The sequence below is a fragment of the Corapipo altera genome, unplaced genomic scaffold (genome assembly GCF_003945725.1).
Source record: "Corapipo altera isolate COAL_440 unplaced genomic scaffold, ASM394572v1 295, whole genome shotgun sequence".
Taxonomy (NCBI): Eukaryota; Metazoa; Chordata; class Aves; order Passeriformes; family Pipridae; genus Corapipo; species Corapipo altera.
This window is the reverse complement of record NW_020884936.1, coordinates 3,551,618-3,574,597: the sequence shown is the minus strand read 5'-3', so window position 1 is coordinate 3,574,597 and position 22,980 is coordinate 3,551,618. Positions and strand designations below refer to the sequence as shown.

The window sequence follows — 22,980 nt, the reverse complement described above, 5'->3', positions numbered from 1 at the left end:
AGACCCACTGGTCTTGGTTCCTTTGCAGAATCATGGAATGGTTTGGGTTGGAAGGACCTTGAATCCCATCCAGTGCCACCCCCTGCCATGGGCAGGGACACCTTCCACTAGCCCAGGTTGCTCCAAGCCCCGTCCAGCCTGTCCTTGAGCACTTCCAGGGATGGGCACCTCTTTCTTAGCAGGTCATGGACAAGTTCACCCCCACACTCTTCCCCCAGCTCAAACCACCTCACCCTGGGGTGGGGGCCACCCATGGGTGTCACCTGCACTCAGGCTCTGGAGCTGATGGTGAGTGAGCAGAAGGAACCAAGGTCCTTGAGAGATATTGGGAACTTTGTCAGCCCTGCCAGCTGAAAAAGGCACACACGGCTTCGTTAATGGGGTAATAAAGCAGTAAAGTCGACAAAAATACCTTAATTTGTTAAAAATCCAACATCTGCAGCCTGGGTGATAAGGATGTTTTAACACTTGCTCTTCCCAGGGGATATTTATGAGTTCAAGACTTGTTAACAGTAAACACCTGAAGATACCTGCAAGGTCAGGTTCTCAAAATGACCGAGAAGTGACCCTTGTGATGCAATTAACACCCAAAAACTGGGACAACGTTTAGCAGGGAGAAGGTGGTGTGTTAAATATATTCCAGGATATAGGACCTCAGGCAGTTTATGAATGCTAAGGGGAAAAACATAATTCCTGAGGGGTTCATTCTGGAGCTATTTACCAAAAGGGCTCCTGTCATTCAACTTTTTTCCTACCAACCTGAAAAAAATGGGAATATAAACTGAAAACTTGGCGGTGAGTTTTTTTGAATATTCAGCGTGTATGAGGAATGTAGAGAGTGAGGAGATTTGCTGCTGGGTCATTTAGGACCTGAGGGAAAGGCATGGGGTTGTGTCAGAGGAGGTTTAGGTTGGATATCAGGAAAAGATTCCTCTCCCAGAGGGTGGTTGGGCACTGGAACTCCTCAGGGGATTGGTTATGGCACCAAGGCTGCCAGAGCTCAAGGATTGTTTGGACAACGCTCTGAGGGACAGGGTGGGATTGTTGGGGGTGTCCTCTGCAAGGCCAGGAGTTGGATTTGATCCTTGAGGGTCCCTACCAACTCAGGATATCCCATGATCCTACGATCTCCTAGTTAATCCCTTCCCACTGGGGTACAGGAAAGCACAACCAGATCACACCGAGCTCTGAACACCTCTGTGGTGACCACTGGGGATTCACAAGCATTCCCAACCCAACGTGTGCCACTCACAGGGTTTCCAGGCACCCCTTCCCACCTCAGGGCACACACCTGAAGGGGTTTTGCAGTCCCATCTCCCCGTGCAGCCGCAGCAGGATCAGAGGTTCCCCCCAGCCCCCGTCTTCTCCGCGCTCGGCGCCGGCTCCAAACACGCACCTGACGGATTCCGAGGGAGCAGCTGATGTGTGGGAACTCGTTACCCTGCTCCACGTTGTCTGTGTGTCTGAACACTCAGACTCCTCGCCCTTTGCTAGCACTGCTTGCTGAAAACTGTCTCCCATCTCGAGAAGGTTTGGGGGAAGCGGGGAGGGAAAACACGATCCAGAGCTTTAACTCCTCCGATATCTCAGCTCCTCACTAATAAGCCATCGAGACGGAGTTGATCCTATCAATTTGTGCTGTGAAAGCCAAGCTTCTGTTCTCCAATATTTCGCTTCTCTTTGTTGCACAGAGCACAATCTTAATCTAAAATGCTCTCACAGAAGCCCAGAAGGATTTTGGCCGAGCGAGGAAAGCAGGAAAACCTTGTTCCACGCTAACAAACGCACCATTCAAGACTTGCCATCGATAAGCTGTGATTATCCCTGGGATGCAGAGGGGCAGCTCCTGGAACTGATTTATCCTCCTGCTCAAGCTGTTGTGATCCATGAGAGCCCTCGCTGAGACAATCAGAGGACCAGCATCCCTCGAGCCTCCCTGGAGCACAGTTTAGAACCAAGACATCGCTGCTTACACCACCTCTGACATCTTAATTTGGAAGCCGCACCCTCTGTAATTACTGCCCTGCTGGGCACCTCATAATCACCCAAGTGAAAACCCAACCAATTTAAAATGATCCTCGGTCCAGCCCCCCAGGTGTGACTTCCAGGGGTGCTTCCAGCTCAGGCCAGTTCAAATCACAAGGGCCAACCTCCTAATTAAGAAGAGTTATGGTTTGATGTAAAAAAGGAGAGCGGGCTAATTAACACATGTAGTGCGATGTCTTAATTGGGATTTGGATTCTAAAATTTGTGCGGTTCAGAATAAATGACTCATGATTAGTCAAGAGGTCCACTTTTCTTCTGTCCCCGGGATCTCTGCTCCCAACACAGATCTGGGAAGGATATGAAGTTAAATATTGCGTTTTGGTGGCTGTCAACTGCAATCCAAACCCCTCTTTTCACCCATTAACCCCCCGCTGGATGGTTCCAAAGGGTTTAGTTGCAGAGGATCAGCACAGATTAAAAATAAATAAAACTAATATCTGTTTGTGGAAGGGGGGTTTAGTTTACAGTGCTGTCCTGTGTGCTCTGCCAAAGGGCTGGATCAGGCAGGTGGAGATCTGGACCTTCAGATCCCCCTGACAGCCCAACTTTGGTATCTTCTAAAGCCTAAAGAATCCCAGGGTGAGTAAGGTTGGAAGGGACCACTGGAGGTCATCTAGTCCCACATCCCTGCTCGAGCAGATTTCCCTGGAGCACATTACTCAGAATTGTGTCCAGATGGTTTTTGAGTATTTCCAGAGATATTAAAACTTGAACTCCTGAACACCTCCAGAGATATTCAAAAAGCAGAAGCAGCAGCCTGATGTATTCACAAGAGCAAATATCCTCTTCCCCTACCAGTAATTCTGCAGAAGAATTGAAGCTGTTTTGGCACGAGAACAGTGGTTTTAGGGGCTGTCACCACACACACAGGTCAGGACCAGCCAGGGTGTGGAGAACTAAACCTTGGTGCTCAGACTGGACAACATGGGATTAAAGTTTGCACCAAGAGAAGGTCCTGGGTTGGAAAACTGCAGGAAAACAATAGAATCATGGAATGGTTTGGGTTGGAAGGGACCTTCAAGACCATCCAATCCCATCTCCCTGCCATGGGCAGGGACACCTTCCACTAGCCCAGGTTGCTCCAAGTCCCATCCAACCTGGCCTTGGAGACTTCCAGGGATCCAGGGGCAACCACAGCTTCTCTGGGCAACCTGTGCCAGGGCCTCTCTCCCAGTATCCCATCTAACCCCGCCCTCTGCCAGTGGGAAGCCACTCCCTGTTCTCCTGTCCCTCCAGGCCCCTGTCCAAAATCCCTCTCCAGCCTTCTTGAAGCCTCCTTTAATATGCATATCTTATTGCTCCCAACTAGAAGCCAAACTCTTGGCACCCATGGTTTGTCTCCCTCATAAACAAGTGATCCATGTTTCCACATGGACCTCTGGACAGCAAAGAACCGGTATTTTTGCCACAATTCCCTCCTCCTCTCTCTTTTTTCCTTAAAGATCCATTTCTTCACCCCCTTCCAACCACCCTAATGCCTCTTCTTTCTGCGATCTGCCTTTACAACAAATTTTACCTGGGAGACATTAAAAAGGCAGGAACACACTGGGAATCTACATGGATCCACCTAAAGCAGAGAGACCTCAGGGATGGTATTGGAATATTCGTGGGTGTCCGTAGGTACAGACACACACACACACACACACACTCTCACATGCTTGTACAGACAGTACATCTGCTCCGCTGAGACAGTGTGTTGTAGATCTTGTAAATACACCTTCATTCAACTTTCATCACATTGTTCATTAGTGGTTTAAATTTTGCATAATTTGGCAGCTGCCTCTGGCGTTTTTCAGGAGGTACTGTAATTTATTCCATATGGAAGTCAGTCGCTGTACTAAAAAGGAGTTATCGGGTTCAGTGAACCAGAGCTGTATTTGTCTAGGAGGAGGTGTCAGATGCTAAACTAAATATGACAGGAGTCAACCAAAGCCTCCCAGCTGACAGATTCTCTGGGGTTTGGGGAGGGTTTGGTATAAACAGGTTCAAAGCTAATGCAGACATCGCGAGACGCCGGGGACGCCGCGGGGTACGGGAAGAGCTGCAGGCTGGAGCTCAGGGTATCCCGAGGTATCCCAGATTCCTCAGAGCCCAGGGTTCAAAATGCCCCATCTTTGATGTGCCAACAAAGTTTGGGGTGGTTGTCCTACCTCAAACTACCTCAGTTCTGCTGAGATCCTCCCAGAGCCCGTCAGGTCTCTGCACGGGGTGTTCCTGACCTTTCCTCACTTGTTTTGACAGCACCCAGGGAAGGGCTGGAGCTGTGCCAGGCCAGGGGCAGGTTGGATCTCAGGCAAAGGTTCTTCCCCCAGAGGCTGTTTGGGCACTGCCAAGGCTCCCCAGGGCAGTGGGCACAGCCCCAAGGCTGCCAGAGCTCCAGGAGGGTTTGGCTGATCCTCTGGGGCACAGGGGGGGACTCTTGGGGCCGGGCCTGTGCAGGGCTGAGGGTTGGACTGGGTGGTCCTTGGGGGTCCCTTCCAGCTCAGCACATTCTGGGATTCTCTGATTCTGTTATTTTGGGTCATTTGGGGAAATCTGAGCTCTCCCAGTGACCAGTACCTCTGCTGTCCCACCCAGTCAGGTCACCACTGTCCTCACCACGAAGCATCTCCTGCTCTTGGCTCCAGCCTCAGTGCCCCCTCCAGAGGACATAGCAGATGCAGAGCGAGTGAGGTTGGGGGATTTTTGAGCTTGATTGACATAATTAGAGGAGCAGTTTCAATGTTTACTCTGGAAACAGCCACAGCAGTTTAAGGTGTCACTGCTGGCAGCTGTTGAGTCACAACAAAATCCAGCGAGGGTTTAGCTGGACGGAGAGACTTTGGAGGAAAAGCACCTTTGGGAAACATCCTGCACACGCTGTCAAAAGGAGAATATCTCCAGGGAAAAGTCAAGAAAATGAAGGCCAAGAGGGCCTCCTGCCTCATGCACGTTTCTGAAGTGAAAAACATGGTTTAAGCTGAAGAAAATGCCCTTCCAGCAACACAAAACTGTGGGCTGAGCATTGGTTGTCCCCCAAGAAAATCCATTTTTTGTGGTTAGGCTGACTTAGCTAAGCCAGAGCAGCTCTGGAATGTTGATCCAGCCTGAGAGCATCCTAATTTTCTGAGCCTTACAGGAAAACAACCCTGGCAGCTGCTGCCTGAGGATGCTCTGGCAGCTCTGCCACAAGATCAGGATGATCTGGAGATGAAGAAAAGAGTAGAAATGTTCCTCTTTCATGGGCACAACTGTTCTGCTCCCCGTTTCTCTGTCAGCTCCTGCCCATTGCCAACAGTTCCAGCTTTGTCTATCTTCCACCAACACTGCACAGACAGTTCCAGGGCCTCCTCTAGTCCAGCCTAACTCCTCTAGTCCAGCCTAACATACCTGAGCTCTTGGACCTTCTGCTGCTCTTCAGACCCTCCAAGAAGGTCTTCTCTGCGAGGCAGAGAAGAGGCTTTAGGATAAGGAGGTAAGAAGGGCTCCTGTCCTTCAATCTCCACTCAAAGATCACTCGAAGTGGCCACAGCAGATGTTGATGACGGACTGAGCTTCTCCACCAGCCAAAAATTTGAGCTCTCCCACCTCAGAGCTCAGCCTACAGGGGCACCTGAGGCTGCACTCACACAAACCTGGAGTGTCTGTGCACAGACCAGCTGCAGGGTGGGTTTTAAGCCTGGAAGGAGCAGGAAGCTGGACAAAGACTACTGGAAAAGTCTCGGATGACGGACGGGAGAAAACTGCTCCACTTCCCAAATTTCGTCGTGACAACCAGACAAAAGGATTCACGGGAAACAGGGATGAGAAGTCCAACTTCATGCAGCTGTCCCCACATCCCTGTGACACGGGGGCACTAATGAATTCCCACCGTCAGCCCCATCCCAAAGAGGAGTCGCCTCCACCTCGCCGACGCCGCGGAGCTGCTGTTTTTCCCCATTAGATTTGCCAACGGGGACATTATTTATAAAACTTCAATGAGAATACATCTGCACAAAATAACTGACACCGTGTTCCCTGCACGGCATATGCAGGCTCAAAATAAACATTGATTCTATATGTTAACTGCTTCCACAGAGCGTCCAAGCAGCAGGAAATGCATGAAACATGGGGGAAAGAATGGAGCGCTGCGGAGCTCGGCAGTGGGAGGTAACATTGAATTCCTTGGAGAGCAGAGAAGGCGGCCCTGGGAGTTAAAATACACAGCAGGCAAAGAGATGAGAGGAGCCAAGAGAGCTGAAAAAAATGGCACAAGAGACGAGAGAGGCAGCTGGGGGAGTTAAAACATGCAGATGGAGAGATGGCTGAGAGAGAGGAAAGACCTGGATCCAAGTGGAAAGACGGCGACCAGGAACTGGCCACTTAAAATAAACTTTTTGAATGCCGAGGGGAAAAGGAGGGAGGGAGTTTTCCAGGAATCTGAAAACCCCTGTTGGGAGCACAAAGAAGGCTCCTGGAGGGGTGAGACTCCCCCCAGCACGTCACTCATGTCCAGCCAGGCTCCAAGGCAAGGCGGGAGAATCGCTCCCATCCTTCCCCACAATCCCAAATGCAAATGACTTGGGAAGATCCAGATTGAACTTCTGATTCCAGCTCTCCAGCCTCCAAATAATGAGCCATCACACTCTCCTTTCTCCTTTATAGACACTGTAAGGATTCCTATAAACACATGGACAATGCAGGCCTGGATGTCATTCCCATGGAAAACGCCCTGGCCGAACTCAAATCCCACTCAATCCAAAAAGTTAAACTTTTCCCCAAATGTTCCAAGTCGTTTTTGTTCCCAAAATGAGGTTTTACCTCTGACTGTGTCCTTCAGTAACCACTTAAAAGATCTGTGAGGCAACACCTGCACTGTGAATCCCTCAGGGATGGACAGGGATGTTCTCCACGTCCCAAAGGTGCTGCCATGTCTTCCAGGGACACCACCACCTCCACCAGCGTGTCCAAACCACACCCCACTCCCTATCCCTGCTGTTTCTCACTCTCAGCCTTCCAGGAATCCAAAGATATTTGATGGAAAATCAAACAGGAGGCACGAAGCTCTGGGGAGAATTCAGGCAGGCAAAAGCAGTGCCCAGACATTTTTATATCCACCGAATTGCATTGGGAAGGAAAACATTCTCTCCAAAACCCGAATTAAGTCTTTCCATTAGTTAAAATGAGGATTTTTTTGGAGGAGAACCTCCTGTGTGTCCACAGATAAAAACCAGTTTTGATAAGGCTTGCCCAGAGCACGGGTGCATTTAGTAAAACTCTTGTACCAATATAGGAATTTAGGAAAACCCCGAGTAGAAAAAATTGTTATTATTAGTTTTATTTTGCTCCCAAGTACAAAGCAAATTTTCCTCTCGGTTTTATTTTGTGCCAGGTGAAATTTTACTCTCAGTTTTACTTAACCTTGTGGATGCTTAGGAAGACCCAGGATGGTCCCTCAGTGTTCCCTCTCAGAGACAATGATTTAACAATTCAGGGACCAGTTTTCTACAGTATTTTTGCATATAAAGGGTTTTATCTGTTGATAACCAGAATGGCAAAGATCCTCTGAAGCAATAAAATGGTTTGTCCTTCATGTGCATCTTTTTTGGGTGGTTAGATGGGAACCTCAGTTCTTATGACTTTGAGTAAGCCCTGAGTAAGGTACTCCAGAGGAACCTACTCCAGGGGAAGGAATGATCACTCCTGAGCACCTTCCCAGCAGGTCCTGCTGCTGGATCATGGCCTGGGGGACCCTGTGGGTGACAAAGGGTCTCAGAGAAGGAAAGAGATTTTGCCAAGGAGGAGAATGAATTGAAAATCCAACGGTTTGCACAAAACCAGGAGGGGCTGGAATCTACTCCTCATCCCTGTGTGTCTCCAGAAAACACCTCCCAGCTCTGGTTTGCAGAAAGTGTTGCCAAGACTGTGCCCTGATGAAGGGAATCACCACAGTCCCTTTGAAAAAGAGAGGAAACCAGCATATTTTGGGTAAAAAGAACTGAAAAAGCTGAATTTACAGTTTCCAAAATAGGGTTTGTTGCCTTGTTTCTCCCCACTTGCAGGCCAGGGGAGAAATTAATACTGGTGAGAAGCTCTGGGTGCTGGAGGGGTACCAGCCTGTATCTATATTTTTAAATTTACATGTTACAAAATCAGCCTCCGAATTTACAGAAGCAGCCCCGACCCTTCTGTGAAGGAGAGAAAACTGCCCGAGGGTGTTTCCACGAGGATAAACAAAGCTCACCAAAGGTCTGGGTCACTCCCTAATCGTACTAATTGTTATTTACTCTGTCACTCGAGCCACTAACAACAGGTTTGTTTAAGGAGAGCCTCCAGTTTCAACGCTGGGACAAAGGCAGCAGGTCCTTTAGCATCCCCATCTTTCAGTGGGATAATCGGTCTCCAGAGGCCGGGAAGGGGATCCCCACCCCACGGATCGTTCACACCTAACGAGCCGCTGATGGGTGTCCTCGGGAGCCACAAGCACCCAGCGGCTCCAAACAGGTTCAGAGAATCCCTGGGATGAAGGAAATGCCGAGGTGTTGGAAAGCACGGTGGGAGAAAGGCCAATGGATGGGGAAATTTGGGGGTTTAGCTATTAAAACCTCTGCTGTGAGATAACTGAGCAACATGGGATAGTGGAAGGTGTCCCTGTTGGAACTGGGTGGTCTTTAAGGTCCCTTTCAACCCAAACTATTCCATGATTCTGTGATAACTGGGCATGAAATAATAACACTGCCCTCTCCTTCCCCCCGTCCAGGCACTGCTGCTCCACAGACACATCTGCCAGGAGAGATAATGGTTTAAATGGTGATGGAAAACCAATTTCTGCTGAATTTATGAAGCATTTATTCTTCTTTGAGGAGCAGCTGAGGCCACTTGGGCTGTTCAGCTGGAGAAGAGGAGACTGAGGGGACATTCATCGGGGTCTGCAGCTTCTCCCAAGGGGCAGAGGAGGGGCAATCTCTGCTCTGTGTGACAGGGACAGCACCCAGGGAATGGCTGGAGCTGTGACAGGGCAGGCTCAGGTTGGATCTCAGGGAAAGGTTCTTCCCCTCAGAGGGTGGTTGGGCACTGCCCAGGCTCCCCAGGGCAGTGGGCACAGCCCCAAGGCTGCCAGAGCTCCAGGAGGGTTTGGCTGATCCTCTGGGGCACAGGGTGGGTTCTACATTCCCCATCTCTGGCTGGACACCAGGCAAGACCTTCAGTATGACCCCACATGGCAGCTCTGATGTTTGTTAAGTGCAGGACTGAAAATTCATGGACAGTTTTCCACTGAATTCAGAGAGTTTTGGTTCTGACTGACCCTAAAGAAAAGGGAGATTTGAACTGCCTGGGGGTGGTCAGGGAGATGGTTTAAAATAATCATGTAACACTTTAACAGCTTTGACAGTGGTCCAAACTGATGGAATAATAAAATCTTAATAAGAAAAAAAAGTCTTTGGTGGACTTTGAAGGGAGACCTTGTCACTCTCTACAACTCCCTGACAGGAGGGGAGCTGGGGGGGAGCTGGGGGTCAGGCTTTGCTCCCAGGGAACAAGGGACAGGAGGAGAGGGAACAGCCTCAAGCTGTGCCAGGGGAGGTTTAGGTCCGATACTGGGAAAATTCCTTCCTGGAAAGGGCTGTCCAGCCCTGGCACAGCTGCCCAGGGCAGTGGTGGCGTCCCCATCCCTGGAGGGATTTAAAAGCCTTGTGGATGTGGCACTTTGGGACAGGGGGCAAGGGTGGCCTTGGCAGTGCTGGGGGATGGTTGGAGGGGGCTTTTCCAACCCAAACAGTTCTGTGATTCTATAAAACACCAGCGAATGACACCCACTGAGGATCTTTTACCCCTTCCCCTTGCAAATCCTCCCTTCACCCCCAACACTTACTTTTCCAGTACGGACATGATAATTGGAGGTAGAACCAGTATAGGCATGGGCAGGACCACTCTGGTCAGGGCTGTTTCCAGCAGTGCCTGTGAAGGGAAAACAAACAAACAGATCCATGACACTCGAAACAAACTCCAGGATGTACCTGCTGGGCTCAGAAATGCCCTGGCTGGTCTTTCTTGTGTTTCTCCTGTGACTGAAAGCACCAACACACACTTTCAGCTTTGCCAGTAGCTGTTTGTGCACGTCCCTTTTGCCCTCCACGCTCGGTCACAGACCCAGCAGAATAAAGACAGGCACCCAAGAGCTTCCCTGATTTCATTTCACATGTTCAAACATCCCATCACGTTCCTACACCAACATGTTGGTGCTTCCTGGAGGAAGAGAAAGGCAGAACAGCTGCCTGGGAGATGTGGTGAGGTGAAATATCTCACTGTGGGCCAGGCAGCAGCTTCAAAAATTCCTCCCTCAACTGAGTTTTGATTTCAGTTCCATGCTGGGGGAATAAGAACCTTAGTGCCTGCTCCAAGACTTGCTCCTGGTTTTTTATCACTGGTGGTTTGTTGTGAAGTATTGTAACACACAGGGGGTTCTCCTCTCCCAGGAAAGCATCCAACCAGTTGTCCCTCCACTGGGAGAGACAAAGCAGCTTGAGATACATAAAATATCTTGAAAGCTAGAGAAGATCTTTCAGAGGAACAGATAATTGCCCTCTAGCCCTTTTCAGGGCCTAAAGAGGCTCCAGGAGAGCTGGAGAGGGACTTGGGACAAGTGATGGAGGGACAGGACACAGGGAATGGCTTCCCACTGCCAGAGGGCAGGGATAGATGGGATACTGGGAAGGAATTGTTGGCTGTGAGGGTGGTGAGGCCCTGGCACAGGTTGGGCAGAGAAGTTGTGGCTGCCACATCCCTGGAAGTGTCCAAGGCCAGGCTGGACAGGGCTTGGAGCAACCTGGGCTAGTGGGAGGTGTCCCTGCCCATGCAGGGGGTGGCACTGAAGGTCCTCAAGGTCCCTTCGAACCCAAACCATTCCACAATTCCATGTCACAAGAACATCCACATGAGGTCCTTGGGACCCTTCACTCACAACAACCCCCTAGAGAGGTGCAAGGTGTTCCACAAAGGATCTGCCAAATCCCACACAACAAAACCCAGTACTAAGTTGCTCAGGAAGAAGCCCTAGGATTCCACAGTAGCTGAGCAGAAGTTCTCAGAACTCCCAAATTTTAAGTTTAAACCCCACCTACATTGCCCTTACAGCACCTTCCCTTTTAATATTTATTTCCCCTGTTGTCTGCCTTCCCCTCAACCATCAGGATGGAGAGGGGAACTTGGGACCCGAAGCCAGTTGATATGAGTGAGGAAAACTGGCTCAAATAAGTATCCCTGAGCCCTTCAACAGATTGTTTTAATCTCCCTGTTAAACAACAATATGGAGAGATATTAGAGAGCTCCCATTTCTCGCCGAGGACTGCAAATCTGTACATTAATTGCTGTCTATGAAGTGCCTTAAGAGCCTTGGACAGAAGGAGGGAGAGAAATGCCAAGCATTATATTATTAACTCCTCTGCCTGGGCGTGTGCTTGGGTACATGCTTTACATTTCAGATTAAAGCCCACTTAGAAACAATCAGATGATGCTCAGGAGACAAAACTAGGCAGGAAAGGGATGAAAAGGGAAAAAATTCCAGGTAGATGGCTGGGGGTAGGTTACAGGGAAAACAACCCAGGTGTTGGGGGTAAAAAAACATCTGGCTGCCCTCCCAAAGCTCTGCTTGGCAACTTTTAGGGCAGTTTTGACGTGGGAAGGGTTAAAAAGCTGCTCAGCTCGGAAACGGAGTGGTCTTCATTTCGAAAAAGGTGTAATTTAGAAAAAGGTATAAGTTTGCTTTGCATCCAACAGGAAGTGCTGGCAAGTTCCCACAAAGATTTCCTGTGAAAGCATCAGGGTAGTAGAGGATTTCCCCATGTCAGTCTGTGCCCCCCCAAAGCACCAAGATCAGTCCCCAAATTCGCCAGCACGACACGAGCCCGTGTCCACCAGAACATTCCAAATGAGGGGCAAAGCTCATCTGTTTCCAGCCATGGATCCCTACACCTGTGGGATTTGTGGAGCCTGAAATCCAGCAGAGTCCCAGCCCACCAGGAACACCCCAGGTACGTACGTGTTTGGCAGCAATTCTGGAAGACCCGACGATGTTCCCGTTGTTGTCCAACACATCAATTCCTTCTTCCAGCTCTGTGTGCCTCATCAGGACAACGTTGCAGATATTGGCACTGGCTGAGGATGGGAAAAGCAGGATGATTAGCCCTGGTCAACACCCAATGGCAGCTCCTTCAGCTTTCCTTCCTTTCCTTCCACCAATCTGCCCAGGAGTTTCTGTGAGTTGCTCTTATCCCAAGACAAAGATGGGATTCTTTACAGGAGAATAATAACCAAGATCATTTTCTTTACTTGTAAAACAATCAGAAATGTGTTGATACAAGGAAATTACCAGCATTTCCAGGTGTTGGTGTTCACACATCCTCCCACCCTCTCCCCGGTGATCCTTCACCAGATATTTCCTCCTGCTAAGTCAAAACAGGTCCTTGAACTGAGTGGCCAGTTGGGCTTGGCCAATCAGGAATTGCTGATGGACAGCTGCCTCTTCTAATGGGACATCCCAGAGTGGGATTGTGCCCTTCCCAAACCAGCACTCTTCTTAAATAAAGGATTTTCATAGAATCATGGAATGGTTTGGGTTGGAAGGGACCTTTCAAGGCCATCTAGTCCATCCCCCTGACATGGGCAGGGACACCTTCCACTAGCCCAGGTTGCTCCAAGCCCCATCCAACCTGGCCTTGGACACTTCCAGGGATGGGGCAGCCACAGCTGCTCTGGGAAAATAAGGAAAAATAGTCAGGAGGACTAGTGGAAAATCTAGTGGAAGGTGTCCCTGCTCATGGCAGGGGGTTGGAACTAGATGGTCTTTAAGGTCCCTTCCAACCCAAACCATCCCATGATTCTGTGATTTCACACATTTTAGGGTGGACAGGGCTCCATGGGCTCATTTTCTGGAATTACAGACCCGTTTCTTTGCTTTATGAATATTTTTCTGAGCAATGACAGCTCTTTATCCCACCTGACATTTCCCAGTCTCTGCCCTGCACTCACAGCACAGCTGGAAGCAGGTCCAGGACCCTTTCTGACCCCTCCCTTGCCCACCCTGTGGCTTTTGCAGCCTCGAGATGACCCCAAATCCTGCTCCTCGAGTGATGTATTAAGAGCTGGGGTTGAGAAACACCCTTGCAGGTGCAGCCTCTCTTCGGGGCTCAGCCGCTCCTTAAATTCTTCCCCGGAAAAGCTGCTAATTCCTCCAAAACTTTGGGCTTTGATAAACTGGCATTTTCCAGCACCTCCCCACCACCACATTTCGCCTCAAACTTTCCAACCAGAACTAATCCAAACCCACTGTTGCTGCAAGTACCACCGCTTTCCAAAAATGTGCTTCTGTGCTGCTTGATGGGTTAATATTCGCTAATTAATCTCAACTCATGTCATATAACAAATGTCTAATTTTTTGAGGGTGGTGGGTGGGTGAGCCCTATATGAACACAGCTCTCTGCAATCAAGGATGATTTGTGGTGACAAATGCTCCTTACACTCGAGAAGGAGAGGAACATACACACACGCACACTCTGTCTCTCCCTTCAATATTCCAACTACGGGACCGCTCTCCCCATCTATCAAAAGATCTGTGTTACCAACCCTTCAGCTCCTTAAAATCCCAGATAAAAAAGCAAACAGGCAGTTCATTTAAAGAAAGTTTAGCCTCCCCTCCCCCCCACCTTGGTGTTTTGTTTTTTTTTTTTTTTTTTTAACACTCACATGCCCCGTTCTTCTACTCGTCAATCAAAACCGAGCGGATAAAAAAAACACGTCAGAGGAGATGCTCTGGCCAAGGATGCACCAGCACAAGGTTCCTGTGAGACTCAGGATGGGGTGGCCAGACCTGAAGCTCCCAAAATGCTTCTCTGGATTCATTGACCTGGTGGTCCCAAATTTAAAACCTGATTCCAGCCCATTTGTCTGAGACAGGCAACTCGCTGACCTGTTCTTCTGCTTTCTCAGAAAGCAGAAAATGCTGTTAATTATGGCTAAATTTGGATTTTATAGATGTCTCAAACACAGTGGGGGGGGATGAGAAATAAAGAAATTTCTTTGCAGACAAATTGATTTTGCAGAATTTGGGAAGGAATTGTGGTGATAAAGCCTGGAAACCACTGCTGTGAAAACACTCTGCGGCGTATTGGAAATGGGGTTCAGACACCAAAACAAGCCACTTTTATATGTTTACATATATATTTTCTATACCAGGGTGCTCTCCACACATTAAATACATCCTTGTGTGCCACCTAAACACATGTAACAATTTTAACCACACACACACACACTAAAACAAAAGCTCAGGGAGACGAAATCCTTCATCCCTCTCCCATCCCTGTAATAAGTATCTTTCTACAGCTTTAAGTTTCTTCAGAGCAGGTTTTGGGATGTGACTTTTGGGGGTTTCTGTGGCGTTTTTAGCCAAGAACAACTCCAGTGACACCCCTTACCTCAGTGGCAGGTCTTCACACCCAGTTCTTGGGAAGAAGAGGGGAAATTGGGTTCCTTGCAATAACCCTGGGCATTGATATCCTTCCCCACCTCATCCCTGAGAAAGGACCAAGCCCCTCCTTGCTCAGATTCAGCTCTCCAGAACACAGCTCCAACACACTGCTTCCCTTTTGCTGTTCTTTCTGTGGAGAACACCTTCACCAGATGATGCTCCAGGGTGGACAACATCAACCCCAAAAACCCCTTTTACACCAGGGCAGCCACTGGCTCTGCAAACCTTGGCCATCTCCATGAGCTGCTCCACCTGGATTGGTTTCCTGGATCCATCCTCTGGGACTGGGGAGTTTTTTTTAGGAAAAAACATTGATTTTCAGCTACTCCAAACTAACTTTGGAGGAGGGTGAGGGCATAGCCCACCCTCCTGGCACCACTTTATGTCCTACAGGCAGAACTTCTGCAGATATTGGGTTATTTTATGGTGCAAAGACAACTGTTCCACGACCCAGAGAAGACACACACACCATGTAGGGCATCTCTGAGTGCAGCAAGACCCCCAGATCAGCTTTCCCAGTGCCTGCCCAATGCTTTTTGGAGCCTTTCTGAACATCTCTGCTGGGAATCTTGTTCCCTTCCACCCAGACAGCAGCTGCCCTTCCCCAAGGCTCCATCTCCTGGGATAACTCAGGATGAGAGACCATAAACCTTTGGGGCATCCCTCCAGTTTTCCAGCTGTTATCAACCACAGCTGGAGATCAAAGGAAGCAAGGGAAAACTGCTTAGTGGGACTGGTTTCATAGAATCCCAGGATCATTAAGCTTGGAAAAGACCTCTGAGATCATCAAGTTCAACCATTCCCCCAGGTTCACCACTAACCCATGTCCCTGAGTGCCACATCCCTACATTTTTTTGGGAGCAAGAGCTGTCTTTTCACGTAGAAAAAGAGAAATTCTGCCTTTTTTTGCTGGGGGCTGGTGGTTCAAAAGTAATTGGAAGACGAGTCTTAATTAAACAGTTTGTCCAGGTCTGCAAACCAGTAACTCACAGCTTTCTGAACCACCAAACAGCAATTAGTGGGAGGACTCCTGATGTCCTGGCACATAACGAAACATGACGGTACACAAATAAAATAGGAGCTGGAGAATTAATTGCAGGCTAAACAAATTAATTATGGGTCCTCAATCAATGCCAACACAAACGTAACCTCTTCCTCCTCACACCTTGGGATGAAAATAGATCAACCCGGCAGCAAAGACTCCCTGTGTGTGTGTCTTTGACTCAAACCCTGCCTTGGAGCTGCCTCCCGGGGCTTGGACTCACCCCAAGTGCCCTCCTTGTTATAAAAACCCAGGGAAAACTGAAATCCTCTAAAATATATTCCAGGAAAATCATAATAATAATAATGTCAACAGATCCTCTGTGTACAAGGAAAGGGCTCGGGAATAAAACGGAGTGTGACACCCAGACCACAGTCCCCGTCACATCCTGCTCTGCAGACAGAGCAAGCAGATGTTTTTCTGGAAGAAAAAGGGGGAAAAAAAACCCCAGTTACTCAGGAACTGAAGTCTGGAGGGTCAGAGGAAGCAGGTCTACATTAAAAAAGGAGCAGCAGGACCAGAGAGCAACAGTTTAAGGGACTCAAGTAAAGGGGCTGAGCATCCTCGAGCGAAGGTCCGAGGATGTGGCACTTGCACAGCAGAGGGAAAAGCTTAAAGGAAAGTTTTGCATTAAATGGTTGAAAAGGGACCTGGAACAGGGAGCAAAACCCCCTTTTGTTTAATGATTTCCTCCATTCTTGGGCAATTTTTGCACCATCTTTATAAATAAAACAAAAGTTTCCTAAAAGCCACTGGTGATTTTTCATGGCTAAAATAACTCATCATTTGCTGAAGGCTGTCACCAGAGGCTCCAGCAAAGGCTGAGTCCAGCCTGTCCTTTCCCTCACTCAGCAGTCAATAAAATGCTGGTAAAATGCTCCAAAAAGCCTTAATTCTTCATACACTTCAGTCTGTTTTTAATCAGTGGCTCTCACAAATCTGTATATTCAGAGCAGAACCATTTCACTGCATTTTATTGTAAAACAACCATAATGCCACTGCTTATTTGAAGATCTGATTTGATGTGATTCAAACCAGATCTTGCAAATTAAATGCTCTCAGATTTGAATGGACAAGGACCAGCCAACACTGGTCATTTTTTAAGCTGCTTGAGAGTGGAAAGGGCAGCTAAAAAGCCTCGTGAGCTGCCTCAACCAGCAACTTGGCACCACTTTCCTGCCAAAAAGCTGCTTTGCACAATCCCACCAATGTCTGCACCAACTCAGGGACCCACCACTGAGGGGCCACGAGCAGGAAAGCAGGAATTAGGTGTCCATCCCAGTGGCTTTTGGCCACCAGCAGGTTTACAACCAACACTTTGAACATAAAGGAAAGGTGTTATTTCTTACCGACAGCAGGGAACGGCACAAACCTCTGGATCAGGAGACGAGTGGCCGGGGTAAACTTGTTTGCTCTCTGAATCAGAACATTAAGGCCCACCTTGGAATGGAAAAAAAAAATCAAACCAGAGATGCAGAGACAGTTCATTACAAGGAGCAGGGCAGATGTCACAGCTTGCAGACACCTTGGGGTCTCACCCCACACAGAAGCGTTTGAGAACCAAACCCCACACATGCTGCGGGGTTTCGCTGTGTTGGGTTCAACCCTTTATACAACAAAGGGTTAAATCCAACTGTTGAGCTTCAATGAAGGGTTGATGCCAACTGTTTGGTTTACAGAGAGGGTTGAACCCAACTGCTGGGCTTAAATGAAGGGTTGAACCCAAGTGTCAGGTTTATATGAAGGGCTGAACCCAAGTGTTGGGTTTATATGTACTGTTGAACTCAACTGTCAGATTGAACCCTAACATTGGGTTTAAATTAGGGATTGGACCCAACCATTGGGTTTAAATTAAGGATTGAACCCAACTGTTTGATTTATATGGAGGGTTGAACCCAACTGTTGGGTTTGTATGAAGTTTTGGACATAACCATTGGGTTAAACCCAATCATTGCGTTTAAATGAAGGGTTGAACCCAAGTGTTGGGCTTAAATGAAAGGTTGAACCCAAGTGTTGGGCTTAAATGAAGGGCTGAACCCAAATGTTGGGCTTAAATGAAGGGCTGAACCCAAATGGGTTTATATGAAGGGTTGAACCCAACTGTTGGATTGAACCAATCACTGGGTTTAAATTAAGGATTGAACTCAACATTGGGCTTCAATGAAGGGTTGAACCCAACTGCTGGGCTTAAATGAAGGGCTGAATCCAAGTGTTGGGTTTAAATGAAAAGATGAACCCAACTGTTGGACTGAACCCAACCACTGGGTTTAAATTAAGGATTGAACTCAACTGCTGTGTTTAAATTAAGGACTGGACCCAACTATTGGGTTTAAATTAAGGATTGGACCCAATCATTGTATTTAAACCCTTTCCAGCTAAAAGACAAGTGAGAAACCACTGAATACCTTCCAGTCCTTCTGCAAATCCCTCAGCTCCATTTTTACCCAGTTCACCAGCATTTTCCACATCCAGCACAAAATCCTTGGTGCTGGGAACCCTCACGTGGCTGGGGAAAACCCAAATATCAGTGGTGGTGGTGGCCCAACACAATTAATTCCTTCTCCAGGGTCTGTGCAAACTACACCACCCCACTCCAATAAAAACCTTTGGGCTATAAAGTTTATTATAACCACGGATCAGTTTTTGTTGCCTCCTCCAACCCTTGATTAATGCTCTCCATAGTTTTTCATGGACCTAGGTAATTCAGATGTTAATATAAGTAGCAAGGAGTAGCGTTGCTGCCTCATAAGCCTCAGGTTGATAATAGTGATAGTTTGGAGAACCTCCATCAAAACTGGTTTCAAGTAGAAATGGGGTTAAAAATTAAACAAACCTGTTCATGGGGAACGACTTCTCTCTTCAGATTACTTCAAATTACTCTCCCTCAGAATATTTGTTCCTTTTCATCCCCCCAAAAAACTCCAAATCCCAAACGCACGAACAAAACCCAACAGCCCCAAGATGGGAATTTTGGGCTGGAAATGCAAGTCTTCAGCAACGTGTGGCCAAAGTGTTTTCAGCCAAAAACGCAGCAAAATTTAAAAAAAAAAAAAAAAAAAATTCAGCCAAAGCCAAAAAGCTGCCAGAAAATAGTGATTTGGGGGGTTTTAAGACGAAAAGCAAAGCAGGGGAGAACATATTTTGTGAGCTGCTACATTATACATGAATCCGCAGCGCATCCCGACTTTTCGGAGGCTGAGAGGAAGATGTTGAGAAGAACAACTGCTGGGTAAGCCCTGCATAAGCAAAGTGCTGGTTTTCAAACCCTGTGAAGTATTTCCAGAGCCTTTCTCCAAGGCTTTCACCATGACCCCAGGCAGGAGTTCTTCCTCTTGTCCTTGGCCAACTCGACTCTAATGCTGAGCCCAAGAGAGTAGTGGTGGTGGTTTTTAGTCTGGGCAACAATGAGGGATTTGTCTTGATCTTCTCCCCCCTTCAAAAATGACTGAATTTATTTTTTCCTACATTTTTCCAAGTGTTGGGATGTGCATTTTCAAAATCTCAATGCTTCCAGAAACTGTAAAGCAGCCTAAGACGTGTGGCTTGAAGAATAAGACACTTTTAAGCCTGGCTTTGCTGCTCTTGCCCCGTGGATTTGGGCATTTACAGCCTGGATATGGTTAATCTGCCTCGATGATGAATTTTGTTGGGTTTGCAGCCTCTGCTTGTAGGTTTGATGGAGGGATTTGACCATGAAGTGGAAGAGCAGCAGCTTTTGAAAGAGCAAAAATGAGTCTGGGAGAGGCACCGCTGTGAGGCCACCGCTAATAAAAGCATTTTACTTTCAGATTCAACGTGATGAAGTCACTCCCCCACTTACAGCCACCACCCTGCTGGGAACATGAAATTAAATGTTGCTATAGATTTAAATCCAATCTCCCAAATTCCCAACACAAGGACTGGATAGAGGGAACTAATGAGGGTTTTGTTTTCTACAGTTTGGAAATTGCTTTAGCCAATCTGTGAACTCTTTCCTGCGGGTCAGGAAGTGTGGGATGAGGGCAAACAGGTCACGGAGAGCATCTGACAATGAGCAGGGACTCCTCAACCTCAGCTCCCCCCCAAGGAAAAGGGCCATCAGCAAGGAGAGGTTAATGAGTTTAATTAGATGGGGCTGCCAAAGAACACTGTTGAGGCAAATTCATCACTAAAAATCAACTGCAGGATTATTATTGTGATCCTCACACTTCCTACAGTCTGTCCCTGATCTGGGATTTACAGCACTGGTGTAGATCTGGGATCTACAGCACATGGATCACAGAGTCCACTGGGATTCATCCCACCAAGTGTGGCAGAATCTCAGAATCATTTGGGTTGGAAAAGCCCTCTGAGATCATCAAGTCCAACCATTCCCCAGCTCTGCCAAGGCCACCACTGACCCATGTCCCCAAGTGCTACATCCACAGGGCTTTTAAATCCCTTCAGGAATGGTGACTCCAACACTGCCCTGGGCAGCCAGTGCTCAACAACCCTTTTGGTGAAGGAATTCTTCCTAATCTCCAATCTCAACCTCTCCTGGTGCAACTTAAGGTTGTCTCCTATTATCCTGTATGCTCCCTTTGCAGCTCAGCACAGAGAAATGAGCTTTTTGAAGGGTTTTCATTCTTCTCCCACTGCTTTCAGTGCAGTACTAGTTTGGGATATTCATAGAATAATGGAATGGTTTGGATTGAAAGGGACCTTAAAGATCATCCAGATCCACCCCCTGCCATGGGACAACTTCCACAAGACCAGGTTGCTCCAAGCCCCATCCAGCCTGGCCTTGGACACTTCCAAGGATGGGGAGTCATCCACATATTCCTACGCTGTGACCTGGATTAGAGGACAAATCCAGCTTTTTCAAATTGCCTGGTTTGTTGAGGTTTTTTCCTCCAGAGCACTTCCTTGATCTGGCTGATGGAGCATCCCAAAAAATCCAGGGGAAGTTGGACACAGGGATACATTACACAGCGGTTCCTAAAATCCCGAAACACGAAACCAGGACCAAACACTGCCAACGGGAGAGAAACCTTACTCAGGGCTCTGTTGTGCCTCTGGGCACCACTCTGCCTTTCCTTCATCCCTCTTCCTCAAGAATTCCTGCTATTTACTTTGCCACCAGGGTTTGTTTTCAGCATCAACAACATTATCTCAGCAGAAGGACAATGTTTGCGATGTCGCCCCACCTTGAAACCGGCACCACCAAATACCATCACACAGACCAACACTTCTGCTTCCATTTCTTTTCCTTCTTGTCTCAAAAACTTCCCACCTCATGTCCACCATGACACAAGCTTTAAATCAAGAATTTTATAAAAAAATCCCCGATTCCCCCTGCCCCTTTAATTAAGATTTTTGAAGTCCGAGAGTTGAGGCTTTTGAATGCCTGAAGTTGGCAAGGACCAAACCATTTGCTAAAGGTCTAACCCTGCACCTCTTAAACTACTTCTAGTGCAGTAAATACATTCAAAAAGCCCAGGAAGTTATTTCACTTCATTTTGAGAGGGAATTTTTATAAAATATAGGAATATTTAGAGTTCAGGGAGCAAGGTGGACACTGGTTGGCAGGTGACACCATCGAAGTGTCACTGAGCATCTCTCCACACTTTGTTAACTCTGCTGGGGAAACCACCACTGATTTTAGGGATTCAGCTCTGGGACAACCCTGACCACTGCAGTTGGAGCCGGCTGCTCCAAGTGACCTGGGAAGTCCATTTGGAAGGAGGGATTGGCTCCAAAGAAGCTTTTCCTTCATCCCTCCAATCACCAGATTGCTGGATTCGAACACTAATTGCATCTGATGAGTCCCAAACAGCCAAGCTGAAGAAAAGAGCATTAGGAGAAGGAAGGAAAAAACTCATTTATTAGGGCTGGGAGGTGAAGAGGCTGGGAGAGATGGAAAACTGGGCTGTTTCCCAACTGGAGCTTTACCAAGGCAAGGAGAACAGAATGGAGGAGTCTAAGGGAAGGGAAAAGCAATAAGGATCCATGTGGAGAAGGAAGTTAGAGAGGAGAAAGAGTGTGGAAAGGAGGAAATGTCACACCCAAGATGACTGGAAGAAGGGATGACCACAACAATCCCCAGGTGGATTTTTCCATGGGAAAAAACGGTGTAGTCTTGAGAAAGAAGCAAGATTGCAGGAGAGGCAGGAGCAGGAAAATCGGGGATTCGTGCTGGTAATGAGACAAACTTGTTTTGGAAGATGATGGAGAAAGGAAGACAGTGGGATGGATCCATGCCTGAAACAAGAGACTGTTGCCTCAATATCAAGTTTTCCATGCACCTGGGCCCTGCATCACACCTGGGTGTTGTGGGGCTGGGCAGGGGCAGAGGGAAACGGCATCGATGAGAACAAATTTCCTGGAAACAAAGAAACACTAATGGAACAAGAGAGAAAATGCTGCAGAGAAGCACATGGAGCTGGGAAGGCAGCACTCAAAGAATCACAGAACAGTTTGGGTTGGGAGGGACCTTAAGGACCATCTAATTCCAACCCCCTGCCATGGGCAGGGACACCTTCCACTATCCCAGGCTGCTCCAAGCCCCATCCAACCTGGCCTTGGACACTTCCAGGGATGGGGTTGGCAAGGACCTGGTGCTTGCCATGTACTCCTAAATTCAGAGGCAGGATGGGAAGTGGCTGCTACAGCTCCAATGATTTATGGGTTCAATGGAGGAATTTCCAAGCTGGTTTTCCAGTCTGAATGATCCAACCAGTCTCTTCTGGTGTCTGAACACAGCATCTGTGAATCCACAGAGAAGAGGAGCAGAAACAGGAGATTTTTCATTCAGATTTTAGAGCCATTTAAAAGCAGCAAGCAGGAGTTTATCACCCCAGCCCACTGTGATTTTCCTCCTGCCCCTGGCTGCCCAGTTCACCTCCGTGGAGGCTGCAGGCCACGCTCCATCCTCTCCCACCCCTCACCCTGCTTTGCACCGACTTCCTCGGGCTTCCAAAAGCTCCTTGCCTGCCCTAAGTGAGGGACAGTCCTGAGGGCAGTGGGTGGCCTCCTGTGCTGTCTCACAGGCTGATTATGGGCCTCACACCACATTCACAGCCTGTCAATGCAGCCTCACAGACAATTATCAGGAAGAAGGAGCTGGGATTAGAAAAATCCACAGGGGCACCTCCACCTACGGAGGAGAGCGAAAAATTGTGTGTGTGTGTGTGTGTGTGTGTGTGTGTGAGTTCAGTGTGCAAAGGGAGCAGGGAAGGAGGAACAGTCCATGGATTGGGGAACTGATGGCACAGGAGCTGACCTGGAGCAGGGATGCCCTCCCTGCCACGCTGAATTGGTCCAACAGCTCCTGTCCTTCCTCACACGGGGGGAAAAAAAACCCCATCAAGATCCTGTTCTTTTATTGCTCATTAATTTTATAAGTGCAACAAAGCAACCCAACTCTAATTTAATTGAAGTTCTTCAATTCTCC

At 48.1% G+C, this 22,980-nt stretch overlaps 1 protein-coding gene across 1 annotated transcript in view; it reads right to left on the bottom strand.

Annotated features, from left to right (window-relative positions):
- Window positions 1-22,980, bottom strand: part of SFXN5 (sideroflexin 5) — a 97,407-nt gene that overhangs the window by 20,157 nt on the left and 54,270 nt on the right. The window contains exons 10-12 of the mRNA XM_027660540.1: window positions 16,919-17,009; window positions 12,044-12,159; window positions 9,878-9,963 (exon numbers count right to left, since the gene is read on the bottom strand). Coding sequence (XP_027516341.1) covers window positions 9,878-9,963; window positions 12,044-12,159; window positions 16,919-17,009 — 293 coding nt within the window. The remainder of the gene's footprint in view (window positions 1-9,877; window positions 9,964-12,043; window positions 12,160-16,918; window positions 17,010-22,980) is intronic.